Genomic DNA, 13,918 nt, shown 5'->3' with positions numbered 1-13,918 from the left:
TTGACATTGTTATCCTCTTCAGAGGATAATGCAATGTCAAATCATCTTGACAGCCTATTTCTTGACTTTTAACTCCTTCTTAAAGTGGGGCACTGCTTCCAGAATGCACTGTCCCAAGCTTCAGGGGCTCTGAGGTAGTACAATTTAAGGAGTGGCAGGTTCTTCACTCAGTTGGACGGTGCTCTGGTATGTAAATAATCCCAGCACTACTTGCTCTTCAACCATAAAACAATTTTTTGTTTTATTTCCTGTGGTTGCTAACACTAGTGAGCCTGTGCCCCTCCCTCACCTGGACCACCTTCACACAGGACTACTTCCTGGTTCCCAGAAGGGGTAAAGCAACCAAACTCTGCCTCAGCAGCATCAAAGACCCTTGTAATCTCCCCCAAGTCAACTGCTTGACACTCTCAACAGAGTGCCAGAAGATGCTGGCACTATAGCTGCTTCAGAGGCTGTAGGGGTCACTTTCTCTGGCATAGCTTTCCTGGAGCTGGATCTGTGTCAACATGACAGAGGGTTTGGGCTCTACTCCTACCCTGACAAAGCAGATGCCTCCTCCTGACCTTCTAAGTCATCTTTGGCTGGAAAATAATCTATAAATAATAATGACATCATGGTCTGTGCAAATCTTTAGTCTGGAACTATCATTTAGGAAGTTAGAGTAGCAACAATGGTTTCTATGAATAATGTGATGACATTTCCTCTGTACTCTGCTTTTGTGAAAACTCATTTGAAATAATATTTATTGGTTTGGACACCATAGTCTACAAAGTATGTATAGGAGAGCAAATCAGATTTTGAAAGGCCTTGGACCCATGACAAATGAGGATAAGGAGGTGGAACAGGGGATGCTAAGGCTAAAGCGGAAATACATTGAGTTAAATGTTATTTTTATCAATTATTTTAGGAGATGTCACAATCTAAGAAGATTACATTTATTTTCTTACTACCAAAAGGACAAGTGTCACCAATGAGTAGAAGTCCCCAAGAAGTTAATTTTGCCTTGATGTTGGGAAAAGAAGAAACAATCAATTGAAATGCCAATATTAGTCTTCATTCCTCTCCAGGTTGCAATGCTATCTATGCCATCTCCACAGGACTTAGTTTATCATGATTTGGTGCCTAGGGTATTCTCCACTACTTCTCAGGTCCCTTTTATGTATTATCTTCCACTATTAGAATATAAGGTACTCAAAAGTACGGAAAGCCATTTTTTCCTATTTCAGTTGTGTTCTGAGAACAGGGCCTGAAAATAATGAAGTGCTCAAAACATGCTTTATGATTCACAGGCTGGTTGGCATGCTAGTATTTTCAGGTTTCTGTTAGAGACAACCTAAGTTTAACTTTGGCATCCCTAGACAAAATTGTAGTCCCTGATTTGTACTTAGTACATAATAAATGCTTGCCAAGTTATGGTTTGATTTGTCTCTATATTTTAGCATGCTCAGCAAATGATGAGAAAGCTTCTATTTAAAACACTAAGGGAATAGAGGGACTCATCACCCTTTAATGATCCCATTACCTTATTAGAACACTGTAATGGTGAGAATTTGTTGCTCTTGTCTTTCCCTGAAATAAACTCTTCGTTTGTCTAATAATGATTCCTAACTATCACTTCTAGGGCAGTCATCTGGGAAGAAAAGTAGAACAATTTTAACCCCTTTTACTATTTTTCCAGTTGACATCCCTTCTAGTACTTAAAAAAGTAATAGTTTCCATTGCTCCCCACCCCAGAACACACCAAACCATCTCTTTAGGCTACATTAGAAGTTGCAGAGAAGTATGGTAGGGAATTGGACATTAAATCAGAAGGATTTGTGGTTCAGTCCTGTGTCTATCCAATTTACATCCACATATGAGTCACAAATTTGCTTCCATTATATGTAGATAACATTAAGCAATTAGGACAGATTCTCTCAAAGTCAACAAGGAATTATTAAGGTAATATATTCTGTTAGTTTTCTTTTTTTTTAATAGCATTTTATTATTTTCTAGTTACATGTAGAGATAGTTTTCAACATTTACTTTTGTAAGTTTTCTAGTTTCAAATTTTTCTCCCTCCCTCCCCAAGACAGCAAACAATCTGATATGGGTTATATATGTACAACCACATTCAACATATTTCTGCATTAGTCAGTCATGCTGTGACAGAATAATCAGAACAAAAGGGAAAAAACTTCAAAAAAGGGAAACAAAAACAAAAACAAAAAAAGGAGAAATAATATGGTTTAATCTGCATCTAGATTCCACGGTTATTTTTTTCTAGATTTGGAAAGCATTTTCCATTATGAGTCCTTTATAACTATCTTGGACTATTGTGCTGCTGAGAAGAATCAAGTCTATCACAGTTGATCAATACACAATGTTGTTGATATTGTGTACAATGTTCTCCTGTCCTGCTCATCTCACTTAGTATCAGTCCATATAAGTCCTTCCAGGTTTCTCTGAAATCTGCCTGCTCATCATTTCTTTAAATTGATTTTTTTTAAACCTTTGTGTTCCAAATTTTCTTCCTCCCTCCCTCCTCAATCCTCCCTATGGAATCAATTAATTCAGTATAAGTGATACATGTGCATTTATGCCAAGCATCTTCACATTAGTCAAGTGAAAGAAAATAGAATAACTTTAGAAAGAGGAACTAACAAATAAATTTATACTTTAATCTGCATTAAAATAGCATTAGTTCTTCCTCTGCTGATGGTTTGCATGTTTCATATGTCCTAACATCCTGCTCATCCTTTCTTTCACAGTTACTATTGTTAACTGTATTACTCTCCATCCTATTTCCTCCTCTTGATATTTTCTATCTGGCCATGGAAGCACTCAAAAAAGGACTTTGAAGAGAAAGTAGGAGAGATAGAAGGAAGATTTAGAGAGGTGGAGGAAAGAATGGAAAGGGAAATGAGAATGATACAGGAGAGTCATGAGAAAAAAGTCAACATCTTGAAAAGCCAAATGGAAAAGGAGATACAGAAGCTTTCTGAAGAAAATAATTTCCTAAGAACTAGGATGGAACAAATGGAAGCTGGCAACTTTATGAAAAACCAAGCAACAGGAAAGCAAATTGAAATGAATAAAAAAATAGAGGGCAATATGGAAAAACAGCTCACCTGGAAAATAGATCTGGAAGAGATAATTTGAAAATCATTGGACATTCTATTAGTTTTCAGTTAAGTCAAAGTGATTTCATCACAAAATTCTTTAATTTCTTTAAGTATTTTTTTTCCCAAATCTTATACCTGTTGCCCTACTGATTCAGAAAAGAGAAATGATTTGCCAAAAGTTACACAGATTCTAGGGACCTAAGATATGCAGACATTCCTATTTATTAATTTTTATTTTTATCAATATACTAAAATTTATTTGGAGGAATCAAAACTATTACTTGAGCACCAAGACTGGAATCCAGAAGACCTGACTTCAACCAGGTCCTCAGATACTTTCCAGCTATGTGATCCTGGGGAAGTCATATAACCTCTGTTTGCCTTGGTTTCTTTTCCTGTAAAGTGCGGCTAATAATTGATCCTTGCCTCAGTAGAGGTGTGAGAATTAAATTGGATGGTATTAGTAAAGAACTTCACACAATACCTGGAAGGTTGTAGCGGTTATTTTATTATTGTCATTATAAATATTAATGATGATGTTGATATAGCACTAATGAGTATAGTGAAACCAGACAGTCCCAAATGGTTTAGGAAAATATTATGTTGGAGATGATCCACTAGCAGAGGAGATCTTTGCTGTCCCAGCAGAATCTGATCCCCACTGGCAACTCTATTTGAAACCAAGGAACCACAAATACTGAAGTCCATACAGATGATTCTAAAGTTTCCTTCGGTTATAATATTAATAACTTCATTTTATTATTATTATTATAGTCAATAATAATATTATCATTCATTTGAAGAAGTTACAGTTATTGGGATGTGTGGTTGTAGGAGCTGTATAGGGGCTACAAGATCTTCTTAAACCTTTCAACAAATCTACTCTGACTTTTTAGAAGATTGCTTGAATTGAAAGAAATAGCACTGAGCTTCTTATAATCTAGCATTATAATTTCTTCTTCAGATAAAAGTAATAGAATTTCATGCAATTTTAAACTATAAAGGATTTTAGAAATCACCCATTCATTATAAGTTGTTTTTTTTTCCTCTCATTTAATAAACTAGAATAGTTGGACCTAGAGCTATGAGTTGATTAAAGTAACAGGGAGTATAAACAGAAGAATTGGTTTTGCTCCTAGGTTTTCTGCCTTCAAATCCAGAAGTATTTTCATTATATTACTGAAAAGGTGACAATTCTTTAGGGATTGTTTTCTGGGTGTTATGAAAAAAAATTAACAAAAGGGAAGCTTAGAATTATCCCTATGGACTTAGGTGTTTGTTGTTCCTTGGTTGCAAATAGACTTGCCAATGGGGATCACACTCTGCTGGGGCAGTAAGGCTCTCCTCTGCCATTGAGATATCTTTAGCATTATATTGTCTAAATACCATTAGGGATTGGTTGGTTTTTACTATTATTTTATGGATGCTACTACATCATATTCTTCTGTCTGCTTTGGTGATAGAACCCCCTATTAATTAGTGGAAATTATGAACTGATTTTTCTCTTTTCACTACAAACTTTACCTGACAGCTAATGTTCTTCTACCACCTCATTTTAAAAAAGGGAACTCACTGTCATGTGTATTAAGTCACTAATCATTGGGGACACATCCTCAATGGGACACCATTGCAATGTTGAAACAATATAACTACTCTTGTTATCCAGATGGTAACTGTTGGATGCCCCTGACATTCCATATTCATCACAAGATAAACACTATTCTAAATGCTTGTCTTTCTGGAAAGCACTTGCTTATTAAGACAAACAATGATTTATTTTTTAAAAAATCTTCATTGAATGGTGTCTAAATTATTTCTGAAATTTGAGGTTTTTTCCACACTTTTCCTTTTTTTCCCAAGTGGTTTATGGTAATTCAAATCCTTTCACACAGCATGATTCAAGATTTTATATCAGATATCTTGGTTTCTATTGCAGCCACTATAATTCTAATTCTTCCCCCCAAAAGTGACAATTTTAACCAGTTCTGCAAAAGCTAAGCTGATCAAAAGAGAAAAAGGAGAAAGACAACTTCTGATTGAACATCCTCTCAGTTAAGGAATGGAATTTCTGGGAAATCAAGTGATTTGTCCAATGGTAAAATAACGGGAAGTAAAATAGCTGGGATTCTGGCTTCAAATCCACTGTAAAACATAATGGCCAACCTTGTCCAGAGAGAGAAATCATGAGCCCTTGAAAGCAACTCTTGTACACTTTCTGGTAGGTTATAGTCACAGAAATATTAAACAAAATAAAACAAACAAACAAAAAACCGCACTTGTGCATCTGGAACCCAATCCTGACCACTTGCGGACAGGGAGTTTGATGACCAAGCCTCCAGATGATCATTCAATTGACTTGAACCTTCTGCAGAGTTTTCTTTATTTTTATTATTTATAGGAATCCCCTCTCCCAATAAAAGAAAATAATATCTAAAAAAGGAAAACCAAAACATACAATGTAATTCCTAAGAGATTGTATTGAAAAGAACCATGGTTCATAGATCTTTTAATGTTTGATTGTGTCATTTCTTTTTAAATGATACTTCATAGGATCATCAATTTATTAATGGGAATGTACATAACAGACATCTAGTATATTCCCATATATTACAAATGAGGATACTAAAGTCTAAGGTTCTAGATGTCTTTCCTCAAATGTGTAGAGTAAGTATGTATAAATTGGAGACCTCAAACAAGAAATTTGATTCCAAATCCAGATTTCAATCTACCACATTGCCTATACCATTAGATCAGGGAATGTCAGAAATGGAAGGCAAGTCAGACATTATGTAGTTCAGCCTCATGAAAGATAGGAATATTTCATTATCTATTTTATACAAGATAAAGAGAAATTTGAAGATATCGTTTAACTAGTTTAACTAGATTACAGTAAAGTTCTTTTTGAGATTATCTCATTTTATTCTTGTGAATAAGAAAGATGATAATACAATCAGATGAATTCACATTGGAAGAATAATGCAAATCAAGACATGCTGTTAGTTGTTAAATTTTAGCATAGGAGGAAGAACCCAGTGTGTTTCTCTAGAGATCTGTGTTTGGACCTCTGTTATTGAGCATTGTTATAATTTAAACAAAGCATGCATGGTGAGTTTATCAAATTTTCAGATTAAACAATCTTTAGAGGTATAGTTAGCAAAGCTAGATTACAGAGTCAGGATTCAAAATATTCTAGACTGCCTAGAGCACTGGCCTGAATTTAAGAAGATCAAATTCAATAGGGCTAAATATAAAGGCTTTGCTTTGGGTGATACTAAACTAAAATCAGCTTTGAAACTATATCAAGAAAGAGGCATAGTTAGATATAATGCTTTGTTTAAAAAAATATCCAGGGGGGCTTCCCTGGATTCAGGAGGACCTGAGTTCAAGTCTGGCCTCAGACACTTAACACTTACTAGCTGTGTGACCCTGGGCAAGTCACTTAACCCGAATTGCCTAACCAAAAACCAAAAACCAAACAAACAAACAAAAAAAAAAAACCAAAAAATAATCCAGGGATTTTAATAAACTGTAAGATCAATATGATCACCATATGATCGCTATATGACATAGCAATAATTATTTAAAAAGCTAGTAAAATCTTGGGATGCCTAAAGTGAAATGTGGCTTCCAAGAACAGAGAAGTGAGAGTTACACTATATTCTGACCTTGTCAGACTTCATCTCTAGTGCTGTGTTTATTTTTAGACACTGATTTAAGTAGGACTTTCATATTTGTAATATAATCATAGTAGTGGAACCAGAATAGTGATGGTTGGGTAGTTGTGGTAGTGATGGTGGTAAGAGTAGTTTATCAGATGGTGGTGGTGGTGGTGGTAAGAGTAGTTTATAAGAAGGAGGAAGAGGAAGAAAGTAATTAGCTCTCATAGATCTATATTCAGGGGCTAGAGATTCCTTTGTCAATCATGTAATAGTGAGGATTCTCTAAAGACATAGGTTTGACTACTGGGATATACGTGTGCACACATATACATATGTACATACATATATACACACGTATATTTATATTTATTTTTTGAAAACATGTACCTCTGTGTGTGTGAACTTGTTGCCAAGGAACATGAAAAGGTCATTTATAAAACTTGGAAGTAGGATCATCTAGGTGGTACAGTGGATAAAGCATCAGCCCTGTATTCAGGAGGACCTGAGTTCAAATCCTGTCTCAGACACTTGACACTTACTAGCTGTGTGACCCTGGGCAAGTCACTTAACCCTCATTGCCCCGAAAAAACAAACAAATAAAAGAAAACTTGGAAGTAAAGCTGTCCAGAAGATAGGAAAGCTAAGAGATGGAGTTGAAGAGGACAAAAAATACATATGTGAATCACCACCACTGGCAAGGCCCAAATTTATGTGATGAAATGTTGAAAAACAGTAAGTGGGGGGGCAGCTGGATGGCACAGTGGATAGAGCACCAGCCCTGGAGTCAAGAGCACCTGAGTTCAAATCCGGCCTCAGACACTTAACACTTACTAGCTGTGTGACCCTGGGCAAGTCACTTAACCTCAATTGCTTCACTTAAAAAAAAAGAAAGAAAGAAAAACAGTAAGTAGGACATTATAAGTGAATAGTAAAGTCAAGGAAAGGGATTAGAAGAATGGAAAGGTAGGATCAAAGTTGAGAGAGGATTGAAATGTTAGATGGAGGAATATATATTTGATCTGAAAAGTAAATGGGTAGGGAGGCAGCTAGGTGGTGCAGTGGATAAAGCACTGTCCCTGGATTCAGGAGGACCTGAGTTCAAATCCAGCCTCAGACACTTGACACTTTCTAGCCGTGTGATCCTGGGAAAGTCACTTAACCCCCATAGCCCACAAAAACAAAAAACAAACAAACAAACAAAAAGTAAATGGGTAGAATGATTTTCTCAGGTCTGCATCTAGGTGAGTGAATGGTGAGTATGGAGGGTGGTATTTTATATGATTAAACCCATCCCTTGGAAAGATCAAATCCAGCAGAGTGGAACATCTAGGGGATTAGAGTGAGACTTTAGACAGGGAGGTTAACCAGAAGGATATTGTTATAGACCAAATGAGAGGTGTTCTAAGAAGATGATAGCTATGTGTGTTTAAAGAAAGAAAAATTTCTTACAGGTGTTGTGAAGGCAGAATATAAGAAATGACAATTGATAAACTATGTGAGCTGATTTTGACTGACGGCTTGATGAAGACAACAAGATTGAGATCCACGATGATTGAGACCCTGGTGGGGACAGGGGTGGGGGCAGGGATGGGGGGGGCAGATAATTATAATAAAGTTGAGATGGGTGGAAGATTTTAATTAGAAAGATAAGTTCTGAGGATATTACTGTCCCAGATTTCCTATTTTAGTCTAGTGATATGGAATAATAAAATATGTAGATGTAGCTATGAAAGTGTCCGTTTTCACATTACCCTGATGAATTTATCATCAGATGACTTTGAGTGTGATTCCCAACATAGGGCTAGATACCTGGGTGAACTTGGTTAAGGCCTTATCTCTGTTCACTTCATTTTCCTCATCTCTAAAATGATACATATGGCCTAAGTGACTTCTAAGATACCTTTTGGCTCTAGATCTAGAATTTTGTGCTAAAATTAGCATTGACCCTTCATAAATTATGGTTGAATGACTGTTGTATGCAATTATGTGTTAACCGACATTTGGGTACTAGTTCCTTATGGTGTCTCTACCACGGTAGTTGTCCAACACTCACCTGCTATTAAAAATTGATGTTTTGCCTTATGTCAAACTTTTTTTCCTTCTCACTGTATAACCTTACTTGAGAAAAATCTCTGTTTTCCATTATTCAGCAGGGCATAATGAATAAATTCATCATGGATCCAGGATTCCAGTGTTTTAGTCTCCTCTGGCACTCACCATTTGGGTGAGCAAGAGGACAACACTTAACCTTTCTGGGTCTCAATTTCATCTGTAAATTGGGAATTATGCCTGCAGTACTTAACCACTAGAATTATTTTGAAGTTTAAATTTGGCAGTGTTGATAAGAAGTTTTGTAGACTTTAAAGTATCACTTATTGTTATCATGACTCATACTCAGTGAATTTTCCTTTTTCTTTGTAAGCAGATATAGGACTTAATTGGATTCAAGAATCTCCTAACCAGGCAGCTCCCACTACCCATGCAGTTAAGTCCTTGCTTTACTGCTTCTGGATTTAAAGAGATACTTCAGTATTTATGGACTAAGTGATATTCAAAGTGTCATATAACCAAAAAGAGGAAATGAAAGTTATGCTGACTGTAAGATTATTATTCTAGCTACTCTCTTACTTCAGTTAAGCTTCAGATTCTTCCTTCCCATTTTACCAAAAAGACACTTATGGATTAAATATATATATATATATATATATATATAATTATTTCTAAAATGTAAAATATGTAGTTTCAACATAAGTATATAATTTAAAATAATACTTCAGAGTTTTATTAATCTGTTGGAATGTATTCATTGATAAGCATGATATAGGCTCAATTCTCTCTTCTTTGATCTACACACAAATAAGAGGGATCAAATGAATTTAGTATCTCCAATTACCTCTAAGAAGAAAGTGAGATGAATCATATTCTTTAGCACTGAGGATTCTGTATCCCTTCATTCACACTGGAAAAATTTCATCCCTAACAGAATAAGCAGTTTCATACAGAAGACTAATGATTGACTCGACTTTGCATTAAAATAACTGGATATTTTAGGTGAGGTATAGGCAAGGTCTCATTAGAATAAGACATGAAGAGTAAAGGAAAGAACCACCGAGACTATGGGATGATCAGGAAGTTGGCAGAGGAATGACCACAATGGAGAATAAAAACAATGTAACTGAATTCATTCTACTAGGCCTCACACAAAGTCCAGAGCTTCAAAAAATATTCTTTGTCATGTTTTTAATCATATATATCAGCACAATTTTAGGCAACATGCTCATTGTCATTATCATGAGTGCCAGCCAAACTTTGAGATCCCCCATGTACTTTTTTCTAACCTTTCTATCCATCATGGATGCCACCTGGTCTTCAGTTGTTGTTCCTAAGATAGTTATGGATTTACTCTATGAGAAGAAAACCATCTCCCTGAAAGGCTGTCTGACTCAGATCTTTGCAGAGCATTTTTTTGGTGGTGTAGGAATCATCCTCCTCGTGGTCATGGCCTATGATCGCTATGTGGCCATCTGTAAACCCCTCTACTACATGACCATCATGAATCCTCAAGTATGCCACCTGCTGGTGGCAGCAGCCTGGAAGGGGGGCTGCATACATGCCACCATTCAACTTCTCTTTATGTCTAATCTTATTTTCTGTGGCCCTAATGTTATTGATCATTTCATGTGTGACTTGTGCCCTTTGCTGAAACTGACCTGCATGGACACCCAAGTTCTTGGCCTTTTAGTCATTGCTAACAGTGGAGTAATGTGCCTGTCAATCTTTCTCTTACTAATTGTCTCTTATGGTGTTATTCTCTTTTCCCAGAAAGGTGGTAGTTCAGAAGGAAGGCGAAAGGCCCTTTCCACCTGCAGTTCTCACTTGACAGTGGTGGTCTTGTTTTTTGTTCCCTGTATATTTTTGTATGTGAGGCCAGTAGTCACTTTTCTTATAGATAAAGTTGTGTCTCCATGTTCTATTTTGTTTACTCCCATGTTAAATCCTGTGATCTCACCCTTAGCAATACAGAGTTTAAAAATGCAATGAGGAAACTGTGGATCACAAAAGTGACTTTGCTTTTTCAATAAAATAAGTCCAATCATCAAATAATTCAACAATGAAGAAATTCATAAGCACTTTAATAGTTTTGTTAATTAATCAGTGCTTTTGTTCAAACAGCTATTTGTGCATATTTAGTGTGAGTGAGCCCATGGTCACACATTTTTTAGACTCTGGGTATGTTCCTTCCATCCTGCAGGAGACAGGAATAGGATATACCCTTGAACATGACTACTAGTGCTATCTCCCTATGATACTGTAATGGCAGCACTCATTCCATATCCTCATGTTTACTCATACCAAAAAGAAAATTAAAAATATGAAAGTATAGCTTCTCATTTATTTATTTTATTGATAGGCTCCATATTATTATTAAAAGGATGGTCATTGGGCATCTCTCTCAGACTATAGATCCCTAATGACAGTGGGTTCTCAGTTTATATACTTTTCTTACTGTAAAAGGTCTATCACATAGCAATCAAATCTAATTGGTTGATGTGATTTGGAGTTGTGTTATATTAAAATAAAATCAGGGAATATTTGACTCAGGTTACTCTACTCTTTGTCAAGAATGACATCTGAAAAGAATGTAAACCCCTCCCCCCCCATACACACACACACACACACACACACACACACACACACAAGCTAATCATTGCAAAACACTTTCCACCTAGGTGTGGTTGTGCAGGCCAAATTTTATCAGTAAATTCCTTTAGTATGTAGACAAAAGTATTTATCTCCACCCAAGATTCCTCTATAAGTTTTCTCATTCATTCATTCATTCATTCATTCATTCATCCATCCATCCATTCATCCATCCATTTATTCATTCATTTTTGATGCAGGCAGGACTGGCCTCCGGTGAAGCATGAATCCTAAAAGTGGTGGGGTAGGAGGTAGCATCCCTTAACACAGATAAAGACACATTACTCCCACTGAGAGAAGGCCTTCATGTCTCTCCTCTGCCCCTGAATGGACAAGCAAGCCCTGACACAAAAGAGAGAGAGTCAAAGCGGCAGCCTCCCCCTTCTTCCTCCCACAAGCAAACATTACTTCCTGATGCTAAAGAAAAGACACATGGTCCTGCCCTCAGAGGCCCTCTCCTCATGTTAGAGCTTTCCTACAATAAGTCTCCAACAGGTGGTGTCATTCCAATCCTTACAATTTTCTTATGGATCTTCCCCAAACAAACTATCCCCTCCCAAATATTCCCTACCATTACTTCCTGGACTTTAGATTATTATGTAAAAGGGTCCATTTACATTAAGTAGTTTCTATTTAGAGTTAAGTAGCTTCTATTTTTAACTCCAGGGCAGTCTCATAGTTCCCTATATTCTGTTACCCCATATAAACCCTGTTCTCAGTTCAGATCTTAGGGTATTACTAGCATTCTTGCTTTGCAATATTCTGAGTTATAGATCTTCTGCCCTGATTAAAGACCTTATTTCTCCTATATTGATTGTCTCATTAATTTCCAGGTTAACACTATTGTGAGGAAATGGAGAATGGTCTCCTCTCAATAAGAATATAATAGTCACAATTCAAATTGTACTCTTCTGGACCTGTTTGAGGAAAAAGGTCTCCTTCTCCTCCTGCCCCCCTACCCCCACCTCAGGCAAACTAAATCACATGGTTCAGGGAAGCCCTGAGCTGGTCTCCATTAGGTCCCTCCTAAGCTATGTCTATATAAGGGAGGATTGGAGAATTGTCCTGTTATCACCTCCCCCATTGGCTAAGAACCCAAAGAATAATTATGGAAATTAGGGTTAGGAATAAAGCATTATGGTTACCTAGTTTTTGCATGTAGATTGTAACACTTGAGTAATCAGACCAGCAATGAAAAAGGGGAGGGGCCATTTGTGTTAGGGACTGGGGTTTAAAATGGGTCCTGTGAGCCACTATTTTTTGTACCCATCAGCTACACACTGGGTTGCCCATTCTTGTGAGAATGACAATAAAAGAGCTTTTGACACATCACCACCACTGAGTTCCTGAAAATTATTGAGCAGGAGTCGTTTTCCTCACAACTATCAAGTCAGTCACCCTAGTATCCCAAATACCAGAGTCTGCCAGGAGGCCAAGTTGAGGGACAACAGCAGAGCAAGAAAGGGGGCCAGGGCCAAGCAAGGGAGGACACAGCTGAGTCAAAACCAGCATTACTTAGAGGTAATAAATACCTGGACAGAGACAGGGAGACAGGGAGACAGAAAGAAAGCTGAGAGCATATGAAATGTTATTCATATATAGTCTTCCACCTATGTAAAGCAATGAAATATATATGATTTTTATAATTTACTCTAGGGCTAAATTTTTGACCTTTCTGTTTTATCTTGTCACAATCATTCATTCCTTGCTGCTACATTCTTTATTCTGTATTAATTAAATATCTCCCCAAGCTTTTCTGAATTCTCCATATTCTCCATATTCATCAGGTGTGGCCCTTCTTATGGTACAAAGTCAGCCAGCAAATATTTATTAGGCATCTACTGTATCTCAAACATTGAACTAAGCAGATATAAAGAAAGGGAAATCACTGGAAGCCTACCTTCAATGAATTAACATTCTAATGGGGTAGTAAACAAGCCAACAACTATGTACTTATACATTATTTGCCATGTAAATTGGACGTATCTTCCAATTAGAAAAAAAAAAGTAAATGCAGAGATGGGATAAGGCCTCCAGGTGAATTTGGAATATAAAGGAAATCTTGAAGGCAGTCAGTGAAGGCAGGAAGTAGAGAGTGAATGTTCTAGCACTGAGGGCCAGGAAATGAGTGACAAGGCACAGAGTAGGGCAAAGGAACAGGGTAGCTATAATTCTAAGTGGTTTTCCAGAATTTAAAATTCCATCACTTGTATATATGTCCTGCTCTTTATATAACCACCCTGCTTTCAACATGTTTTTTTCTTTCATCCTTTCCAATTAGCTGTGTATCATGTGAAGATTTAGAATTATTTTTATTTATATTTCATTTAGTAGTGATCTGGAGCAATCTTCCTCCATCCATCAATCAACATTTATTATGCAACTACCATGGGCCAGTCACTAGCTCCTGCATGAACTTCCATTTGAGTAAACCCTTTCTCTAATAATGCTCTT

At 36.7% G+C, this 13,918-nt stretch overlaps 1 protein-coding gene across 1 annotated transcript; it reads left to right on the top strand.

Annotated features, from left to right (window-relative positions):
• Nucleotides 1–9,916: 9,916 nt before the first annotated feature.
• Nucleotides 9,917–10,804, top strand: LOC122732447 (olfactory receptor 4C6-like). Its single transcript, XM_043972591.1, has one exon. The coding sequence runs from the start codon at nucleotides 9,917–9,919 to the stop codon at nucleotides 10,802–10,804; it is 888 nt and encodes a 295-aa protein (XP_043828526.1).
• Nucleotides 10,805–13,918: the final 3,114 nt, after the last annotated feature.

The sequence above is a fragment of the Dromiciops gliroides genome, chromosome 6, assembly GCF_019393635.1.
Source record: "Dromiciops gliroides isolate mDroGli1 chromosome 6, mDroGli1.pri, whole genome shotgun sequence".
NCBI lineage: Eukaryota > Metazoa > Chordata > Mammalia > Microbiotheria > Microbiotheriidae > Dromiciops > Dromiciops gliroides.
Note: the sequence above shows the minus strand (reverse complement) of the source record. Positions and strands in the feature narration are given on the sequence as shown.